General features: G+C 36.6%; 1 protein-coding gene across 6 annotated transcripts in view; it reads right to left on the bottom strand.

Annotated features, from left to right (window-relative positions):
* Positions 1-302: 302 nt before the first annotated feature.
* The window catches only part of PAN3 (poly(A) specific ribonuclease subunit PAN3), a 133,768-nt gene continuing 110,548 nt past the window's right edge, over positions 303-23,522 (bottom strand). For 5 of the 6 annotated variants that reach the window (XM_056109674.1, XM_056109675.1, XM_056109676.1 and 2 more), the window contains 7 exons: positions 22,760-22,925; positions 21,595-21,685; positions 17,328-17,467; positions 14,568-14,697; positions 14,025-14,089; positions 5,764-5,902; positions 303-3,282 (listed from right to left, as the gene is read on the bottom strand). In XM_056109674.1, coding sequence (XP_055965649.1) covers positions 3,142-3,282; positions 5,764-5,902; positions 14,025-14,089; positions 14,568-14,697; positions 17,328-17,467; positions 21,595-21,685; positions 22,760-22,925 — 872 coding nt within the window. In that variant the 3' untranslated portion in view covers positions 303-3,141. The remainder of the gene's footprint in view (positions 3,283-5,763; positions 5,903-14,024; positions 14,090-14,567; positions 14,698-17,327; positions 17,468-21,594; positions 21,686-22,759; positions 22,926-23,522) is intronic. The other variant, XR_008791745.1, reaches the window with a different exon arrangement.

Here is a 23,522-nt window from a genome sequence, read left to right as displayed (position 1 = left end):
GAAGTGCTGAATCAAAGACCAGTATGTACCACTCCCTCTCCTTGCAGAAAAGGACTTAAACCACACTGTCATCGTGGGGCATAACTTTACATTTTTTAAGTAACAGGTACTCATCTCCGTAATTCTACTGTCTCAAAAAAAAAAAATCCGCATAAGCAGGCATTTAATTGATATTTGATAAATATTTCCATCATTTCATCCAAAGACTCAAAATCTCTCCAAAGCACACAGTAAATATTTAGCCTTTAAATCCTTATTATAAGACAAACAGCATCTGTTAACTGGTACAAAGAAAGGACAAGTTTCTCTCTGTAATTCTTTATTAAAAATACTGCTGTACACATAGAGACTGAAAACAGGATTAAAGATGAATAACCCATGTTGGGATCAGGACATTAGAATTTAACATACTGGTGCTTTTTAGGGAAGTTGTTGACATTCAAATCACAAAACCAAGGTCAAAAGCAAAAAGGTACCCTCAAAAATATTTACAATGATGTAAATGCACTAATAGAATTGAATAGGTACAAAAAATTGAAATGACCAATGTGACATGATTTCAAGAGTTGTCCTTTCTGTGCTTTGATCTGTCAGAACAGGAAGATACGGAAGTTTACAGCCTTAATTTGACTCTACTCGGGTATTAAAATCTTCCCATGAATTAAAAAGACTAACATTCAGACAACCTCTTAAATGGAATTACATACAGAAAAGAGGGCTCCCCTAAAAAACACCTAAGCAGAACTGAGTTCTATCGAAAACCATTCCCAATAAAAACTAAATGAAAAATAAATATAAAACAAAGCTTAAAAAAATATGTATTACCTGACCCCAACTGTTTTCTGGCTGACAATATTTACTCAAGAAAAACGTATCAGCTGTCTACCTTTATATTCAAACCAAGTCCTGAGGTTACTAGGGATTGAAGCAAACTAGCATTTGTGATGCAAACATTCTGGGTTTGTGATTTGAACCTGCCTTGCAGAGGAAGTTCGCTGGTCTATACAGAAGGAGAAATTCAAGCCCTATTTTACCCCTGCCCTTCCTTAGCTTTCACAAAACGTTGGTCCACAAATTAAATTTTCATAAAGTTCCCAGACCCCAAAACTAAAATAGATGATCCCCTTTCATTTTCAAAGAAAACAATATTGGAAAAAATCTCCAGCCCGCTTATAAATTAAGCATTTCATATTTCTTCTAGAATACAAGTATTTCTTTTTTGTACAAAAGAATTACAATATGATTTGTCAAAAAACATATAAAAAGACAGCTGCTCTTCCTCAAATACATGAGCTAATGGTAAAAGACTTTTGCATGTTAATGTCTCCAAGTTCTTGTTCCTTTCACATAAAAAAGAACATTATGGTGGCAAATGTTAATTATCCTTGGAATATTGAACATTATGCTTTTTAAAAAAAAATCCATCCAAATCAAATGCAGTAATTGATTTTCTTTTTTAACTTAACAACTGATGCTACGAAACGTGGACTCAAACACGCCTGTCAAAACGTGTAAAGCGTGTCCTGTCTCTGGTCTTCAAAGCTTTCAGGTGAAGAGAGGTGCTTTTTCTTGATGCAAATCTCAAGGCAGAAAAAATCATCTTAAAGCTTATAAAAAGTGGGCAGAGAAATGTTAAAAACTTCTCTGAAAACTACAAATATGTATAATTATTAAAATTGAAGACTGTAACATCAGTTGCAAGTGCTTGGAAGTCTTTCCTGACCTTTTGCGTTTCCACATTTTCTTCATAGTTGCAGGGTGAGCACCCAGTGCTAGTAAAACATTCAGTGCTGGGAAAGGAGATAGAGTCTTCATTACTGGTTTTTTGTTTTGTTTTTTGTTTTTGTTTTTTTAAGAAAAAAATTCCTATGTATTTGGCAGTCTTCAGTATCAAAGTATAGGTATTTCATTAACTAGAAATTCCATGAATACCCAGGTTTGGCGACAACTGCACGTCCAAATATTAAGAAAGTTAAGAGGAGGAAAATTCCACACCTTTGAGATTGACTTATTCCGGAATATCCCACATAGTTTAAGTTAATATCAAAAGTACTATTACTTTGGGCTAAGCAGTGACTGCAAAGGCACAGCAGATTGTTATCCCTCCAGATTCAGGCTGTAAAACTTCAGAAAGCTCTTGATGCCAGACCACTGCTGTGTTTATTTCATCTTCTGAACAGTGTCTCTGTGTCTGTATCCAGTGTAAAGTACCATAATAAAGCTGTGGTTTAAAGAACAGAACTTTATACAGAAAGCAAACTGAAAATAACCTAAAGCAATACAAACCCTGCACTTCAGGCCTTTAAACAATTCTTCTTCTGAAAAAATGTTGCATAAATGTAAATGTATCTCACTAGGGAAACACCTCTTTTTGGAAAAAGAAAAAAAGGTTCCATGTGCACCTGGAGCAAACAGCTCTTTGTGCTCCTTCCATTTCTGTTTACCCAAGCCTACCGAGAAGGATTTAAATCAATCAATGAGGGAAGTCAGAGCCAACAAGTCACTGATATTTCTCTGTGTGTGTTCTGGAAAACAAATCAAAAGCCAAACTTTCAATTTGAACTAACAGAGGGTGACATACAGAGCTTGCATACAATACTCTTTTAAGAGTTATACAAGATACTGTACTTCTATGAAATTATTTACCTGGTCCGTTATGTTACTCAGGGCAACCCATCTCCAAAAGAGCATATTCTGCAAACCCCAGTGACAAAAATGCTGCCGGCATTGTTTCCCCCAAAAAATGTCCTTGCAAAGAGTTCCCCTTAGTAAGTATACAATGTGGCAAAGTTCAAAAATCAGAAAAAATGTCATAAAAAATTAAAAAATTAGTGCATATACAAGTGGAAAAAATGAAAGCTGGAACATTATCACCTACTGTTGCTCCGTAATCTAAATTCTTCACAGATCTGGCCCCCACGGCAGCCACAGTACTGGGCTAAGCGAAACATTCTTCCTTGCAGTAACAGTGTACCTGACTGAAGTGCAAGCAGCTTTGCGCATCTTCTGTTTGTTTCCCAAATGTGAAATGAGATGATGGAACAGTTCGCTGTAGTGCAACTTGCTACTGGTTAACTTCTTCAGCCATGGCTAGCATGCTTCTCTCTTTCTGCTTCTCTTTTTGTTTCTTTAAAGCAAACACTACAACTGACCATTTGCAGCTGCAATCAGTTCTTGAAAAGTATTTTCAAAGCAGCGTTTTAAGTCACTGTAAGTCACCACAAGCACACTCTTCTCATCTCTGGATATGAGGCTGATTTTTTCTGGCACACCAGCATCCAACTGAAAGAGACAGATACGCAAAGTAAGAACTTCATTTGGAAACGTGACATTACCTACTCCTTTATAAGAACATTTGTGATAATGACATGCATTTGGAAAATTTTTATCATATTTCCTCTAGATATAACCAAGTACTTTATGCAACCAATCAGATGTTTGCAACTTGTATGCCTATCACAGCACAACCCTATGTTCATGTCCTACCTATCTTTCTTGCTTAATACTTGTTTACATCATATTTCTTTCAGTTAATACTCCACAGTTCCCCAATGTCCCCAGAAATTTGAAACTATTTTGGTTACAGAAAGGAAGATAACCACTTACTGACATGGCATTTTTTTCCTTCTGTAGAATTACTTCCTTAGAAGTACTTAAAAGCATAAATAATGAATCAAAAAGCTTAAGAAATCTGGGGCTGGAACAAAAGTACAGCAGGTAAAGCGCTCGCCTTGCATGCAGCCGGCCTGGGTTTGATCCTTGGCATCCCTTAGGGTCCCCAGAGCTGGCCAGGAGTAATTCCCGAGTGCAGAGGCAGGAGAAAGCTCTGAGCACCGCAGGGTGTGGCTCCCCAAACAAAATGTATGAAAAATTTAATAGCTTAATGTGATGGACAAACTGCTTTCCAAAGGCTATCCAAGATGCACCCCTGTATGTGAGGTAGTCGGAGAGGGAGGTTCTTGGTAAAACCTTCAAGTCAAAAGATATCAGACAACAATGATTTATAAGCTGTACGGACTTTTCAGCAATCAACAGAGAGGTTTGCTATTTCAATTACATTTTAAATATGTTATCAAACATTAGTTTTGGAATTTCTGCTTGTGTAAGTAACAGTTCATGATTATTACATATCTAGGAGTATTTGGCAGGAAAAATTTGTTTGTCGTTTGTTTGCTTGTTTTTGTTTTGGGACCATACCTGGCTGTACTCAGGGCTTACTCCACGGCTTACTTCAATATAATCTGGTCAGTGTATACTACTTTTACACATTTTTAATAACCAGTGTTTTTAATACTATGAGTATTACTTTCTAAAGTCTGCTAAAATTATTCCCTGTTCCCAAGACAACAATAAGGGAAAAGGATGAATAAATATATACTGAACTAATCACACATACACTGGATTAAATAGTACATATAATTTTGTCATGTTCTAATGTTCATTATTGGAAACTAAAAAATTATGTAGAAACTAAAGAATTTTAGGAAAATTAAAAATCAAGGCAAAGTAGTACATAAAAAGAAAAATACCACATTTCCCCTAAAAGGTTAGCATATCAGAATCAAAATCACGTGCTAGAGTAGGCATATTCACCACAGGAACTATTCTTGCAATTAAGGGACAATTTAAATCAGTAGTCTGCAAATGTTTTCTTCAAAGGAAGTTTCAGAGCTACACACAGTCTGTCACATATTATTTTTTTCTTGTTTTTGTTTTTTGTTCCCACATTCTTTTAAGAATATTAAAACTATTATAAACCACAGGCTGCACAACAACAAAAAAGAATGGATGGAGTTTATAGATGACAGATCGCTGACCCCTGATTTAGATATTTTTTAAAAGCTATATATAAAGATGAAAATTAATTTTCTGGAGATACATTCTAATTTCCATTTGAAATTCCAATTAATTAATGAGACAAGCCTGTTACTTTCTCTGTAAAATTGTATCTCTTCAGGTACTTAAAAGACCCAAAGCCCACTTTTCAAATAAATTTGTATTCGAGCTACTAGATTATTTACCACACCATTTAAAAGCGGTTAGCCTACAGATTTACCAGTTCTGTGCTTAACGTAATAATTCTTGATTTATTTATCCATAGCTAACAATAAATTAACATGCAAGACTTACAATACTAACTAAAACATATTTATAAAAAATATTTAAAAACAAATCCTTTTCTTACTCATTTGGTGTAACAAAATGTAAATGTGCCATTTTAAAAATAATGTGTAAATGTTTGCTGTATAAAGACCAGAGAGATTCAAAAGAAAAAAGAGAAAGCAGTCATTTCGTGATATTTTATAATAAAATGACACAGAACAAAAGATTCCAGAAAAATTCATGTAGTTGTTCAAAATCCTTTTCTAGAAATTAATAAGTAGATACATTTATCATTACTAATGTCTACTGCAGAAGCAGCAGTAGGACACATCTTGGTTTCATGCGGTCTAGGTATCTGGAGAAGATTCAAAGCTGCACATTGCAGAGCACATTATGAGATTAAAAATCTAGATACAGGGCTAGAGTGATTGGACAGTGAGTAGGGCACTTGCCTTGTACGTGGCCAACCTAGGTTCAATCCCTGGCACCCCAAGCACCACCAGGAGTGATCCCTGAGCACAGCACCAGGAGTAAACCCTGAGCACTGCTGGGTGTGGCCCCAATCCTGCACCCCCAAATGCTCTAATTTTAAAATTAAAACCACAAACTACAACAAAAGCTGCAAAAACTTGAAAGATAAAAATCTGAATACAAAATTACCTTATTAAGACAGGAAATGATATGACTGAGGTCAATCCAGGGAGCACCCGCTTCAGTCACCTGATGAAAAAGATGATCTCTAAAGAGTTTCAACAGATACCGGTCTCCAGTCTCTGACCAGGTAGGATCCTTCTGAAATCTGGGGGAAGTGAATAGTTCACCTCAATGACTCATTCTGTAGGGATAACTGTATGTTTATTCTTCTGACTCAAAATTATGTTTTTATAAAAATTGTTTCTCCAACAAAAAAGCAGGAAGAGATTTTTGTGAATTTATTTTTAATTCTCCAAAAATAATGGGAAAACTAAGAACTATTTCTCCAAAATGTTCAGACTTCCCATGATTAAATAAAAAGCTCACTAAATATGAAAGTAATGGAAATGTTTAAGTGCTTAATTCCAATTCCCAAGGGCAATGACCCCTTACATACTCCTAGTTCATATCACCTCCTTCCTAAAATCTCTACTATATCATTAAATAAAAGAGGGAAGAAAGAAAATGTTTTAAGCATTTTTGACACAAACTGAAAGAGATTACCTTTTTTCTCCTCTCACCCTTGGGTACAGAGCAGGGAAAGATGGTCAGATGTGTGTTCTACTTTAGGGAAGTACTTACTTTAGGTAAGCACAAAATAGTTAATACAAAATAGAAACTTCTCAAATGATCATTCTAGCTCCCAATGACCTTCTCATCTAATTCAAGGGCCTCTCAGACCTTCTCTCTTTCCTGTGCACCCTCCCTCACTGTCCTACTGCCTAGGCCCCTCATCTTTTACCATGAGCCCCTAAAATGCTGGTCTAATGGGAAAAGCAAACAATCAAATAGTCAGAGAGTTAAACTGCCTAGTTATCAAGGAAAGGGCATATGGTTGTGCCATACAAAAAACAAATTCACCAGAGAAGGAAAAGAAAGCTTTCTCAAGTAAAAAATGGATGCTCTCTTCCCAAAATGAATCCTCTGAAGTACCAATATTGCAGAAGACACAGATGTAAGAAACTTAAAAATCACTGGCTGAATGGAATTGAGAAAGAAAAGAGTAAAAAAAATGTAAGGGAGGGAAGAGGGGAGGAGCAAAGGACAAAGATGAGTGGGAGAGGAAGGTTATCATTATAAAAAAAACTGGGGGGGTCATGTGTAAAGGAAAGAGTCCATCTGAAGCCAGGGTAAAAAAGGAAAGCTCAGGTTACGCACCCTTTGGTCTTGTAAGAAGAATAAGGTTGGCATTTAAGAATGGGGGGGGGGGGGGGGGGGAGAGTCTAGCTTAAATACTAGATGTGCTTTGTGAGGATCACTACAGAACTTTTCATTAATACATGAACTAAACATACCCATTTTTCTTTATTCCCTTTAAAATCCCAAACTGACAGAAAAAGTGTAAAAAAGGAGGGGGTGGGAGTCTAAATACAAAAGGACAAAGAGATTAGCAAGAATTCTTTGGGTGGTGGAAAGCAGAGAGGAAAGTGGTATAACTTAAAAACTGAACTCTAGCACACAAAGAGGATATGAAAAGGGGAGACCACAAGAAGCAAGTCATCCCACTAAGACCGAGGAACTGACATCAGTAGGAACTTCTGGACAACATAACAGTTATATGAAGTAAGGCTATGTCTAATAGAACTGAAGAAGGTTATAAGAGGCAAATCAATAATCCACCTTTCACTCCACTCCCTAGAAATAAACTTAACTCCCTTTTGCCAAATAACTTACAACAAACAACCTAACTAAAAATCTATAATCAATAGTTGCAGAGAAATAAGAATTAGATATTATCAAAATTTAAAGAGCAGAGAATTCTCAAAAAAATCTTAGGGATCTCCCCAAAAGTTTAAGGATTAGAAAAAAAGTCAAATTTAAGACAAAATAATTTCCTAGAAAGCAGAAAAAATAGATACAAAATACAGAAGAGAATATGAGAAAATCAACCGAAAAGCTCTAGCCATTTGAGCAATGGGAATTCCAGAAAGATAACAAAAGTTATCTGTTAAACAATGAAGATAAATTCACAGGAATGAAGGCCTTAAGGGCTGGAACGATAGTACAGCAGTGGGGCGTTTGCCTTGCACGCAGCCAACATGGCCGACCCGAGTTTGATTCCTCCACCCCTCTCGGAGAGCCCGGCAAGCTACCGAGAGTATCTCGCCCGCACGGCAGAGCCTGGCAAGCTCCCCGTGACGTATTCGATATGCCAAACACAGTAACAACAAGTCTCATGATGGAGACGTTACTGGGCCCGCTCGAGAAAATCGATGAACAACAGGAGGACTGTGACTCTTGTGAAGGCCTTAAATTTCCAAGACTTACAGGGATCCCTTATTTCATGATTGAATCGAAAATCTATTATCAAGCGCACAACACTGGATATCTAAATCAGTAGCAAAGTCTGGTAAGGCCCTTGAAGTCCAGGATGAGGGAAGGATTTATAAGAAAACACCTGAACCTTCTCAAAAGTAGAAAAACAAAAGAGCTATGCTTCTAATGCATACAAAACCATCATTACTGTTATATAACTATGAGCTAGAAGTATAAGTTTACACAATCACTCAGAAAAATTGTAAGTATAGAAACTAGAATGGGGGGTAGAAATGGATCATTACTAGAGTAAGTACCTATGAAATGCAAGAGTATTTACATTCTACTCCAATATTTTGTACCCAAACATCAGGGTACAAAATTTAATGAGATTACTAAACTTCACAAACACTAAAAAACAAGCAGGCAAAGATGACAAGATGTGCAGAATTCCTACCTCTTTTGGAAGAGAATTACTACCTATTTTGGTAATATTAAAAATCCAAGAATAGATTTAGTATACTAAAACAGTATTAAGAACAACAGAAACATTGAAGAATACTAAAGTTAATATCAGTAAATATAATTACATTTCACTGGTTTAGGTAAGCAATCTCCCCCCCCCCTTCTGTTTTGGGGGTGTGGCAAAAGTACTCAGGGCTTACTCCTTACTCTGTGCTCAGGGATCACTTCCAGGAAGGTCGAGGGACCATAAGAGCTTCCAGGGATCAAACCTATGTTTGCCGGCATGCAAAGTGCTTATCTCTGCAGCCCCAAGTAAAATAATCTTATTAAGGTAATGCCTAAAAAAAAAAAATGGCCCTGAAGTTTTATTAATAAATATGTCACTGTCACTGTCCTCCCGTTGTTCATCGATTTGCTCGAGCGGGCCCAGTAACGTCTCCATTGGAAAAATAATTAATAAACAAATCATTATATTATTTTATTTCCTCAATAAAAATACTGTGAGGTATACTAGTTTTTTTTTGGTAGTGCCAGGGATCCAATCAAACCCAGTCTCATGCATGTGAGACATGCATTCTATAGCTGACTCAAATTACTGACCTGATTTTGGTTTTTAAAAGCTAAAGTTGCAATTCTACAATTTATATAGTAAATTAAGTTTTAGGAAAACAACAAAATAACATAATAAAATGAAGGTTAAGAAATATTTATCTTTATGTACTTTTAACTTTGTTTCTATTTATTTTTATTCGAGTCTTTCTAGTGGCATTCAAGTCTCTGGGCCACAACTGGTTAATATTCAGGGCCACCAGAGCTACATTTAATAGTGCCTGTGGGCCATGCAACGTTTGGACCTGAACTTGGGAACTCAAGCACGCCAGACATGTACTCCAGCCCTTTGGGCTATGTTCCAGGACCCCAGCACTTGTTTTTGAAATATCATTTAAATAGTACGAAAAAGGCACTTCCTTAACTAGTGGGAAAGTTGATCAGATGACCTTATAAAAGGCTTTAGACCACTAGGGTAGTTTTCAATGGGGTGGCAGTGTGGAGGGGCACCAAAGTGTTGAGCCTATACCTTGCATATTCTTTATCAATTTCAAACATATAAAAATTTCTAACATGAGAAAAAACAGTATAAAAATAATATTAAAAGTACTCCAGATGAAATAATGAAGTAACTATTTCTTGGGATGGAAAAGAACCTTCCTAACATGACTAAAGACCCAAAAGTATAAAAGAAGCTTGACTAAATTTTATATATGAAAATATAAAGTCAAATAAAAAGCTAAAAATTATTACAAAGTGTAAATCTAACTCTTATACATACATAAAAATGTCGCAACTCAACTATGCTACAGATATGGAACTGATAGAAGATAAGATAAATAAATCAAAAGCTCGAGCTCAATCACCAAATAACGGGTTTTGGGAGGTTCCTCTCAAGATGGGAAATGCGTGATGAGAGTAGACTATGGACCGAACAAGACTGCCACTCAATGTCTCTTCTGCAAACCACAGCACTCAAAGGAGAAAGATAACAAAGGGGAATGCCCTGCCACAGAGGTAGGGTGGGATGGGGGATGAGGGGGGTGGGAGGAATACTGGGATCATTGGTGGTGGGGGAGAATGGGCACTGGTGGAGGGATGGGTGTTCGATCATTGTATAACTGAAACCCAAGCGCAAAAATTTGTAAGTCTACAACTGTACCTCATGGTGTTCCACTAATAAAAATTTAAGGGGGAAAAAAAAAAGCTCGAGCTCAAGCAGGCCCAGTAACATCTCCATTTTAAGACTTGTTACTGTGTTTGGCATATTAAATAGGCCTGCCCTGCGGACTAGATACTCTGAGTAGTTAGCCGGGCTCTCCGAGAGGGGCGGAGGAATAGAACTCCGGTCAGCCATGTTGGCCACTTGCAAGGCAAACGCCCTACCTGCTATGCTATTGCTCCAGCCCAAAAGACATCAGGAAGGTTAAAAAAAAAAACCTGCCATGCATTTTACATTGAGGAATACTATTCAAATAGAGGATCAAATATACTGATATACACCCACAGTTCATTGTGACCATTACAATTGGGCTTACATATATCTATATCCATATATATGCATGGATACACGTTCCTGCAGCATTGTTTATACTAGCAAAAGACTGAAAAAGAATTCAAATGTCATTCAATAAAGAACTGGAGAAGCAAACTACAGGATCTCCTACGGATGGCCATAAACTATGAGAAAGCAGACACAGATTCTAGAACTAAATGACACAAATTCAAATCCTGATGCATACACTTAGTAATTTTGTGACCTTGGACAGGTATTTAACCTCTCTCTGCCTCAATTTCTATTAAAGGAATATATATCACAGGGCTGTCAATGTTCTGAGGACTGAGTTAGGTCCTATTTATAAGCTATTGAGAATATGGTATATAGTAATCATTTAAATAAAAGGATTTCCCAAATACAGTGTGGCAAGAAGAAAAGCAATACATAGAACAGTATGTGTGGTTTATAATTTGTATGTAATACAAAAGCCTGTTTGGGGGATAAGAACATCAAATTGTGAATTGGGAAGCATGTACCAGAAGTAATTGTGGTAAGGGAAAATTGGAAATGTCATACACAAAAGAAATTTTCTTTTATTCACTGAAAATCCTTTTTAATTTAAAAAAATCATTCATATAGGGGCTGGTTTGATGGAAAAGCTGGTAGGGCATTTGCCTTGCACATGGCTGGCACAGGGACAATTCCCAGCACCTGATACTGTCCCCTGAGCCTGCCAGGGGTGATCCCTGAGTGCAGAGAGGGCCAGGAGTAAGTCCTAATTACTGATGGGTATGAGAGAGAGAGGAGCGGGTGATGCAGGGCTGGGGTAGCGGGGAGGGAAGGAAGGTAGGTTGGTTTCATATATAAGCTATTCAAAAGACCTAACCCATAGAGATCATTTTCTGAAGACAATCCAGAATTCTACACCCAGTCAAACGAGGTAATTAAGTGTATATTTTCAAATGTGCAAAAATACAAGAAAAACTCACCAATCTCTGGAATCTACAAGAGGATTAAATCAAAATAATTAAATCAAATTAACTAAGGGGAAAAAAGACAGGGTATCCAACAAAAAGGAAAGGACAATGAGAATTCCCAGGGACTATCAGTAGAGGAAAGACCCAGTTCTAACGTGTGAGTCACATTTTAAAGTGCAACCAGCTCAGTGAGGAACAGAAGGACAAAGGCTCCAGGGACAACTGCTTTCAAGGGGAGGAAAATGAAAAGGAACTGACAGGCTATTATTAGTTTCTGAAAACACATGGAAAGGTAAAAAATATGGAAAGGCATAATTCTGGCAGAGAATCTGGAATAAACAGGTTTAGTAAATATAATTAGTGTTCTGCAAAAGAGAACTATTATTGAACTCTAGGAAACAAACAAACAAAAATAAAAAGAAAATGTAGTCTTGATTCACTATGTGGTATAGCTATGAATAATATTTACCTTATTCTAATAATGTTAACAATGAATAAAGTTTAATTCAAACTTTATGGGTTACAAGTAGAATGTGTGTTAGTTAAGGGAAGATAGTGTGAAAGATAAACCTGATTTTCTACAGGGGCAAAGCCACAAGCTGAGTTAAATATCAAGGAAAGTAAAGTAAAGGCCCTCCCGTTGATCGTCGATTTGCTCGAGCGGGCCCAGTAACGTCTCCGTTGGAGACTTTGTTGTTACTGTGTCTGGCATATCGAATACTCTCAGTAGCTTGCCGGGCTCTCCGAGAGGGGCGGAGGAATCGAACTCAGGTCGGCCATGCTGGCTGCTTGTAAGGCGAACGCCCTACCACTGTGCTATCAAGGAAAAAAATTTTAAATAACAAAGTGCATGTTACAATTTTTTAATCAGTTCCAGGGATCAAATTTGGCAGGTGCTCTCACACTACTATTCCTAAGTAAACATACACACTTCAGTCTAGAACTTACTGGGGTTGTTTGTGGGAGTGGTCTGCGGACCAAGTGGCACCAGGAATGAACCTGGGCGATCCCCATGCAAGCATGTTCTATACCCACAGCTCCGCAGAACTATCTCCCTGGCCCCAGCATCTGTTTTACAATCAAAAGATAAATGCCAAAGAACTAAGAGTTTGTTTCTTCTTGGCTCAACATGTTCTATTTAGAAAGTTATTATGGCAAATACTAGTGAAATCCTTTTTACTTTTAAGTCATCTTTAAATTTTGTGGTTGAAAAATACTTTTCAACAATTACATTTATCATCTATTAAGATAACATTTCTGAAATGTAATATGGAGCCAGAGCGACAGCACTGTGGGGAGGGCGTTTGCCTTGCACACAGCTGACTGGGTTCAATCCCCGGCACCCCATATGGTCCCCCCAAGCACCACCAGGAGTGATTCCTGAGTAGAGCCAGGAATGACCCCTTAGCATTGCTGGGTGCGGCCCAAAAACTAGAAAAAAAGAAAGAAAGAAAGAAAGAAAGAAAGAAAGAAAGAAAGAAAGAAAGAAAGAAAGAAAGAAAGAAAGAAGAGAGAATATGAGAGAGGGAGGGAGGGAGATAGAAAGTGAGAGATAAAGAGAGAGAGAGAAATGTAACATAATATTATCATAGTAACAATTTTATTTCTGATAGGCACGTAAAGCAATGTGAACTTTGCTTTCTTCTTTCTTTCTTTCCTTTTATTTTTTTGCAATGTCGGGAATTGAGTCCAGGGCTCCTAAGTGCAAGGGATGCACTTACCAATAAGCCACAATGCCACTCTGCTGCTTTTCTGAACAAATAACTATCTTTAACTGACAAACAAGGCAAAACTCCGTGACACATGACAGTGGTGACTTGTTTATGTCACTAATATGACAACTGCCATAAATTATGCTCTATAGTGCATAAGAGCCATATAACAATTAGCTATTTCTTAAGTGCCTACTGAGAGCAAGGCAAACCAAACAGGTGAAGCTTCAGAAAGACAGGAGTACTAGTACTCATAACATTCTCAAATGTGCAAACCATGGAGTTTCAGTACAGCACAGTTGTGTGTGTGTGTGTGTGTGTGTGAGAGAGAGAGAGAGAGAGAGAGAGAGAGAGAGAGAGAGAGAGAGAGAGAGGCACGCAAGTGAGCAAATGTGTGAGTGGGTGTGGGAGAAAGAGTGAGAGAAGGGCAAGCAAGGCAAGGCAATGTGTGAGTGAATGTAAGAAAAAGTGCGAGATGGACATGGGAAGTACTGTGTGTGATTGGCTGTGAGAGACTGAGAGTGCGAGTGCAGGGGTCGGAGGGACGGGGGGTGGGGGGTGGGGGAGGGGGGCGGCGGACAGATTCCTATGGGAAAACATACTAGTCCCTAGTTTAAAACTAGCACCTAACAGCTAACAACAAGCTTAAGATCATATCACAAGAAAATTTTCCTCTTTTTTCCCCCACAGTTAAGATAAGGCAAACTCATTTCTTTTATGCAAAATAATGCCCTTGATTGAAACATATTGTAAAATACTGTAAATCCTTACTCCGGCCTCTCATTGATTGTTCCCAATTTTGCTAGAAGCCTAAACAGTCTTCCATTTTGAACCTCCTACAAAACATTTTAAAGAGAGAGAGAATATTAATGTTCCAGCTAACTAAATATAAAGCAAAAATTTACAAAAACTAGTAACCTTCTCTGATATTACCTTTAAACAATAGATCCTACTATCCCACCTTTTGGTTATACTTTAAAATACAACATGTTCGCTTTATCTAATAATAATAACAACCAAGATGATTATATAGTTGGCCATTTTAAGAATCCTTAGAGCAACTCATATAAAGAAATTCTTTTAAAAATCCAAGATTTTTGTCATGTGATTATAGCAAAGCCATGGATAAACAGAAGGAAACAAATGTCCAGAGGATACAAAAAAATTTAAAACACTGAACAATGAAGCTGAGAAAATGAAACACCTACAAATTGTCGGTCAATTATGCATTATATTCAGCATAATAATCAACATGTTTTAATTACGTATACACAGGATACAGGCTGTATATATATTCTTAACTACGCTATATACCTTTGCAAGGTCTTCCTCTATGACATCATTTCTCATTTGAGCAGCATCCAATTGGGTATAAAATCGAGCACCAATCATGGGCATGATGTCATTTACACTTCGCATCCTGTTTTGGTCCGTCAACAAATACCTAACCAAAATAATCACTTGAACATCAAATGTGCAATTTTAAAAAAAAAATAACAAACCAATGAGCACACTTACAACTGCCACCACTACATGAAATGTACAGTCTGAAAGCATTCTTTTCACGTAAGCTTACTTTTAAAGGTCAAAAATTATGTCTTTTCTCTGGAAAATTCTAAGATCCAATGGAGAAATATTAACAACTTTTACGTTATCTGCTATTATGAAAACTAGAGCCAGGGTAACACCACTTCCATTGTAAAACATAATTCTTGGAGGAATAAAATGGGGGTGGGAGGTGTAGGTGGAGAAACTTTTCCATTGCTTCTCAGAAACACTGTTTGTAGGGGCCTTTCCAGCTGGTTCTCAGGGCCACAGGGACCACAATGGTACTAAGGGAGGGTCAGGTCATGCAGTGCCAGGGACTGAACTCTGGGTCTTATGCACACAAAGCTTCTGATACAGTCCTTTAATAATAAGATATTTCCCCTGGCCCTCAAAAGCAATCTGTGAAACCAAAACTAGACTTTAATTCCGATAACTCAAACAAGGCTCAGTTTCTGAGCCTTCTCAGTTCTCCATCTTCCCAGCTGGCACAGTATATGTTCTTTCTAAAATTGTGAACAAACATGAGAAATGACCAATTTCTTGTACTGCAATTAAGTGAGAAAAATGTGCTTTACAAAGGCCTATCTGATAAAACAAGATGATTCCAGACCACCCATTACTGCTTTTCTGAGAGGTGATTCATTTCTTAACCATTGTCATTAAAGCAGTCTCCCACTCTTCACTTTTATTCTTTAATTTTCCTCACAGAACTTACCATTATTTGTGAAGATTTTATCTGCATACATGCTAGGACAAAAGCTCCTGAAAATGGGGACTTTGGTGCACTTGATTCAAGGTATTTTCAGCAAGTGATTTAATAGACATCCTTAAATAAATTAATTCTATGCTCATCCACAATTACTTAAATATTTATATGCAACTATTCAACCATCACAAGCCTTTTTGGCAAGTTACTTAACTTCTCTGTATCTCAATCATGTTACTTGTAAGATAAAGTTACCAACAGTAATTAATTGATAGGGTTATTGTGAGAATTAAGTTAGTTTGCATCAACCACTTCAAAAGTGCCTGACAATTTTATTGTCCCATAAATCTTAGTTGTTAGTCTGCAATTATGACTTTCTGCTCATTCTCCTCAAATCTCAAACATTAAATTATACTAGTATAGTGAATTTCCATGTACACATCGTGCAGTTTCAATAACTACTAACACCTGACAGATTTGTTTATTCCTTTATTCAAAAAGAAAATTTGGAAATTACAAAGAGAGTATTTTCAGATATACTGGGATTAACAAACTAAGACTAGGAATTACTGAAAATTAATATTTTAGAAGAAAAACCATTTTGTTGCTAATACAAACTAGGGATATAATAGCTTCCAGCACTGTTACACACAGGGTACTTATGCCAATATAACAAAAACACAACTTGGCTGCCTCCATCTCTTGATTTGATACCCCACGGCTATCGAATTAAGAAACTGGATCAACTTCGGGGTCAGAGCAGTAGTCCAGTGGGCAGGTGCTTATCTTGCACATGGCTGATCCAGGTTCAGCCTTTGGCACCCCACATAGTCCCAAAAATTCACCAAGGAGTGATACCTGAACACTGACAGGAGTGATCCAAAAACAAAAACAAGCCAACAAAAACTGGTTCATCTGAAGCTACATGAAAAGATAATTAGGAATAGCTGAAGTAAAGAGTAAACTGAAAGAATCAGTAAGCTGTTTCTAGATGCTGACAGGAAGAATTTCAAGAGATTGTCTGAGTATCTGCTTCTTAGGGTGACTGACAATTATGGCTACCTATCCTTGAATTTCCCAAAGTTAGATTTTATCTTAGTAGGGAGTAGTTGGTGATAGTACACGATGATTTAAGTCAAATTCATTTAAAATCTATGCTCAAAGATTCCCTGGAGTAAAATAACTTCAAAATATTTTTCTATTGCTAAGAATATATATCTTGGAATGACTTTATAAACCAATGTGGATAGAGATATTAAAGATATTTTGAACAGTTCTGGACAACCTGGCAGGCTACCGGATGTAACCTGCCCACACAGCAGAGTCTGGCAAACTCCCCGTGGCGTACCCAATATGCCAAATACCAGTAACAATGATGGGTCTCATTCTCCTGACTCTGAAAGAGCCTTGAACGTGCCACTTTTTAAAATCTCGGGGCTAGGATGAAGGAGAGTTACTGGTGCCTGCTCGAGGCAATCGACGAACAACAGGATGATCGTGATCATGATCGTGATTTTTAGCAGTAGCCCAAAGTGCACACTCTTAAGCTGCCTTGGTGTTAATTTAAAATCCAGTCCTTTAGTTGCAGTGCCCCAGTTATTATACCTGATGGCCAGAATGGAGTGAGTGGCTCTACTGCACAGTGCATGTGGATAAAGGTCCCTGTGCTTCTATCTCAGTGTCTTTAAAAGTTATCTGTGCTCTGCATGATTTTAAAGAGGAGAAAATTATAAATACAATCCTTGTTGAAGGAACCTTCTGAAAAGGCTGTGTTCTCTCTCATGATCATTATACATGCTTAATGATAAAGCAATACTTACAAAATCAGATTCTTCAGGTCAGAGGAGTAGTTGATTGTCACCAGTTCCATGGCTTTCTGTAAATTTTCTCGCTGAATTCCTGCCAAAGAGTTGCAAGCCAAAGCCAACACAACTTTTCCTAATGATATCAGATCTGCTTGCTGACATGAAAGAATAAATATAACTTTTAACTTCTATTTTATAGGTACACATTTAATATACTGATACTAAATGCCTGCATGGAAAAAGCACTTTCACAAAGAATCTGCACAACTCAGCACAAGGTTCTCAAGTATTAGTACTCATCAGAATCACCTGAGAGCTTATCAAAAATTAATTTCTAAGCCTCTTCACAAAGATCTTGCTTTGTAGGTCTGGAAAGATTTTAGGTCCTGATGGTTCTAGAGTCACTTTAAGAAATATGACTAATTCATGTAATCAATGTAGAACTGATTATTTATTGGTGCCAGTGATTGAACCCAGGGCCCTATACATGCAAAGCATGCATCTATCACTGAAGTTTATCCCCAGTTAATCTGTGCTTTAAATTTAAATAGAGCAGATAGTCTTACTATGACAAGAGATTTAATGCTGACTGCTATAGACTTGCTTTACCATGATCATTATAATTTAGAATTTTCTCATTTGCCATGCTGCCCAAAATACAGTGGAAGTTTGACAATTATACAAAGAAAATTTATTCCATTATAAACAGAAGATCATCTTCATGTTAAGGTTTTAGAGTATGTTCTTTTGAGATTCAAAAATACTGTAAACCTCAATGATAACCCATTTATTATTTCTTCCAAGCAGATAACTTTTACTCAAACTATAACACATCTCTGAACCCTGGATCCAACTGGCTTACTACCCTTTACTTTAAAAAACAAACCAAAATAACCCCATTATTCTGAAGATTTTCTTCTAAAATGACTCAAGAGACTGCAAGCTGAATCGAGGCAAACTCTCTATTACCTATTTTTAACTCCAGGAAATGAAATAATCACCAAGTGACCCTGTTTGGCAGGTGACTATTAATCATCATAATCCTACAAAAGTGAAGAAGCTCAAAGTTAAAAGAAATAATTTCTCCAGAACACATGTAAATCTTTAAAATATGATTATATAAAAATAATAAAAATCCAATATCTAACTGGAACTACTGGGTATACGTTCATTCACTACTTGTAAATTTATGAATTCTAAAATTCAGAAAATTTCCAAATTGTAAATTAAGTCAGCCGAATCATTTTTAAATCATTAAACACACCAATAACATACTCAACCAATAGCTATTCCTTTAACACAATTCTGATGTCCCTAGCGGAGGGAAAGATCCAGATACTGAATTTTTCAAAATTTCAACAAGATATTCTAATATGTCAGGGTTAAAAAACAGTGGTCTTGTGGAATGTTTCAAGTCTAGTATTATGCACAGTAGCAAAATTTTAGCAGTATCTGGTTATTCTTAACAATATTCTACTTTGAACTAGAAGGCCAATTCCACTACTAAAATAACATTTTAAAGCTCAAATTTAAAAATGTTTTCAATACTGGCATTTGAGTCTAAAAAGTTCAAATCAGTGGAAAAACTGATTAAGATGACAAACTACTTGATACCTATCAAAAGAAGGGCAGCATGGATTCATGTCAGGGAACTTTTGAAACTTTCATCAGTGGGACAGTTGGGAGAACTATCCTAATGGTAGGAAAAGGGCACTACCCTTGTCAATTATCTGTTCTCTGGAGGTCACCACCATGAATGAACTCAACAATGATTCCCTTCATGAAACATTCCAAGTTAAATTAATGAAATCATCAAAATGCTATCAAGAGAAATCAGTGCATGCAAATGCTATGTGTACACTTAGGTGATCTAATCCAACATCCTCATCGGCAGTGCATAGTAAAGATTATTAACATATGTCAACTATTTCTGCACCATGTACCAGTATGCAACCTCTCAACCCTTAAAACAGTAGAATTTTCAATTTAGTTCCACCCTGTATAGCTGTACTCACTTCCCACTTGGAACATCCAATTATTCCCTATTATGAGATTAAAAAACGGAAATCCAAGATAAAAAAAAAAATTAAGGGGTTAAAAAATTAAGACTACATTATTTTGACCACACTCTACCAATTCTCTGAAGCTGACTCGAGGTGAGAACATCCACTTTTAGAAATAGTGTATGTCACATAATCCAGATATTCTTTAAAACTAGAGAAGTTAATGAAGTCCTGTTTAATTGGGAGTTAGACATCCTATAAACTTAGTAACTCTCTTTTCCTTTTTTTCCAGCTAAATCATTTTTCCATTTGTTATTTTGCTTCTTACCTCCATCACGTTTTTTCCCCCCATTGTTGAATTCGGGAGGTTTTCCCCCCAACTCATTTTCAGTTTCTTCCTGATTCTTGATTTCTTGATTTTTCTGATTCTATCTATGGCTCTACTTATGTCCATTTTACTGAAAGTCAGTCTCTATTCACGTGTCTGAAACAAACTATGAAAAATAGACTACAAGAAACAATGCACTCCTTCCTCATGTGCCCTTCCTCTAAAATCACAATCCCCCTTGCTGGAACTGTCTTTAATTTTCTCCCTTACCTTACCATCAACTATATAAAAAAATCTTCCATACATAAATATCCCCACCTCCCTCTATAAAAAAAGGAAGAAAAGAAAGAAAACCTGATAAATTATTTATGGCTGAAAAAAAAAAGGATTTTTTGAAAATAGCCTGAATTTATACATGAAAACAGTTCCTAACTTACCAATCAGTTGCCTCAAATACTTCAAAGTTGTTCATGAAATCTGGAATTATTTTTTCTTATAAAGAGTTGCTTTTCAAGGTATATAAAAAGCTATGTAAAATTCATAACAATCTAAATATGTTTGCAAGAAAAAGGTTGGAAGATAACACTGCTAAGGTACAGAAGTATCTTATTTCAATTATTATTTTTTTGCTGGGTTGGGAATTTAAGCCAGGGTCTCATATATTGAAGGGTAGTAGTGTTCTATACCAAGCTACACTCCCTGTCCTAGTCTTATTTTAACAGTCAATAACTGGTCCTTTTTTGAACGCGAAGACAATGAAGAAAATTAGCCAATTAGTTAAGGTAATAAGTATAAGAAGATAATGATAAATAGCTAACAAACAGCTTTCTTGGGTATGAAAGATGGAGTAAATAATCTCGGTAAAAAAACCTGATGGGGGAAACAGGCAAAGTCTTCCCTGTCCTGTCCACTAGGTGGTGCTACCAACCGCGACAGTTGGGCTGCTACTGACAGAGCGGAAAGTCGTCAGGTTTGCACATGGCTTCAACAAGTGATGGTATGCCTCTGATTTCACTACCTCAGTAGCAACAGGAAAGACTCATGCATGGGCTGGAGCATCAGACTCTTCTACTTTTTCTTTTTCTTCTTCTATGACTGTCTTATGGCAAAAGTAAAAATATTTCACTATAAACTGAAAGATTTAAGTTGAAATGAGAAACAGAAAGGAAATAAGTTTTCTTGTTTCTCTGTAATAAAAACATTCTGCCTTACAGGAAACTAAAATTTAATAAAGCAAAACAAAAAAAAACACTGTACTAAAGTGAAGGTACATAGTTTTAAAAAATGTGAAACACTATCACATAGTACAGAATATACATTCTTTCTATATGTAGATATACAGAGAATATATATTGCACAGAATAATCAAGGGCAAAAAAAGGCAACTATATCATTCCTTGCAGAGCGGTTCTCATTCTCTTATGTCTTAAACATAATAGTAGAACAGCTAATACACCATGGAGCCTCAACAATGTTACAAAGCCCATACCCAAAATTTCATAATGTAAAAGAAATAATTGAGAAGCTTTGAATAGCAAAAGAAAACAACTTAGAAAATATCAACATAGCAAGTCCCTTTGAAAATTTTCAAAATTTTCAGATTGGTATAAGGATGGTTCTACAAGAGGTACAAGTGCATTACAGAAGCAAAATATCATTTACTATAATTTATCTATCATCTGTTTTCATCTTTTTGAAGAAAAAATTTCTTAATTATATATTTTAATTTGAACAGCTAATCTGACATTGAATATTCTGGATATTCTAACCTACAAGGGTTCTTATATTTAATACATCACATTAAGAAACATATATTCAGTAAATGTTCATAAACACTACACCCAAAATAAAAATCTAGACTTAAACCCCTGAAATACTTTAAAATTTGAAAATTTTTGTTTTTTAAAAAACAGCAAGCCTTAAATTTTTAAAAGTCCATATTCTTACTCACCTGGTACTGAGCCATTAATGCCAATGGGTTATTATTCTGACTGTTATCAAATGTTAAAACATCAAAAACTCCAACACAATTTACTCGCAACCTTTAAAGATCAGAGAATTTAAATAAAGTGAGATTTTATTTGTATTATACACTAGTGGAAATTTAACAATTCCTGCAGTACTAGGAAGAATTTAGGAAGAATTTCAGAATATTAACCTCATGCTCCAGTCCCACATAATTTCTATCAACCAATACTTCAAGAGATTGAGGAACAAAGGCTCATAGATTTTATAGTTATAAAATTCAGTAACTGACAAGGCCAGGAGTATCATTCACTTTTGACTACCAAGTCAGTGGCTGCCATTCATCTCACAGAGCTGCTTCTTTATCACATATTCACATAAAGAGCAGTTCACTTCCTAACAGTTGAATATGTACTGGCTATTATTAAAAGTGTTTTCTGTGTACTAATTCATTCAATCCTCTCTATTATCTTACGAGACAAGTACTTTATAAATGAGGAACATGGATATAATAAAAGTACCTGTTTCCTAAGTTTACCAAATAATGGTAAATTAATGAACTTGTCCAGAGTCATATAGTCATACCGTGTCAGGCTGTGAGCCTGGATACTACCAGATTTGTGCTCTTCATTCTATGCTGTCTAACACAGATTCTCAAAATCTAAGCGATTCAAAATCATGGTGAAATGAAAGTCTGTGTAGTTACATCAGATATTCTCAGAACATGAGTCTCAATCAGCAGCAAGAGCATCCCTTACGATTTTATTAGAATCACAAACTCTCAGTCCTGCACCCACTTCAGCTTTAAAGACTCGGAAGCTCTGAGAGAGGAATACAACAATCTGTGCTTAATAAACCTGGCTGGTGCTAAAACTTGAAAACCACAGTTGCTCATACAACAGTTGTATTGATATTTCTTCTACAATCTCATAATACTAACCACATATACTATACCTCCCCAATTCTGACTAAATTCTTGGTTACAACCAAGCATTTAAGAATTCAGCTTGAAAAAATGAACTCAAAATCATAGCAGTTCTTCTGGACGAAATACATGGAAAGGTAGAATTAAATCATGTTTGTTTCCCAAGAGCATTTTTTAAAACAGGTTAGATGCTCTTTGAAGAAGTCAAAATTCAAAATGCAAGTACCTCGTTTTGCCAGTTATCAGAATCTTTGTTGGATCCATGACTCGACATGCCAAGCCAGCTGTATGAATAGTCCGCAAGGCAGAACTTAGTTGAACAATATAAGCCCAAATGAGAGATTCTGGCAATAATCCAGCATGCTGTCTGGGCAATGGTCCATCGTGTTGACCTACAAAATGAATAAACTTTAAGAATGACATAACGGGGTCTTAGTGATAATACAAGTATCAAGGCACTTGGCGCTCAACCCTGGTTTCACACCTGGGACTACATACAGTTCCTCAAGAGCTGCCAGAAGTGACCCCTGAGCAGAGATCTTGGGAGTAGCCCGAGTCCAGCAGGTGTGGGCCTTTAGTACCCCCCGCCCCAAAATAAAAACATTTAACAAAAAGCAAACAACCAACCAAACTACAAAAAAAATTTCATTCATATTCACTGCACAATTTACCAATTTACATGTATATGTATATATATAAATACAAATTTTTAAGTTTAGTCTGTTAGTAGCACTGTACTCCCGTTGTTCATAGATTTGCTAGAGCGGGCCCAGTAACGTCTCCATTGTGAGTCTTCTTGTTACTGTGTTTGGCATATTGAATACGTCACGGGTAGCTTGCCAGGCTCTGCCATGCAGGCGAAATACTCTCAGTAGCTTGCCGGGCTCTCCAAGGGGGCGGAGGAATCGAACCCGGGTCACCCCGGTCAGCCACATGCAAGGCAAACGCCCTACCAGCTGTGCTATTAGTAAGACTTTAAAAGACAAACC

This window comes from Sorex fumeus, unplaced genomic scaffold (genome assembly GCF_029834395.1).
Source record: "Sorex fumeus unplaced genomic scaffold, SorFum_2.1 ptg000008l, whole genome shotgun sequence".
Taxonomy (NCBI): Eukaryota; Metazoa; Chordata; class Mammalia; order Eulipotyphla; family Soricidae; genus Sorex; species Sorex fumeus.
This window is presented reverse-complemented; position numbering and strand designations above follow the sequence as displayed.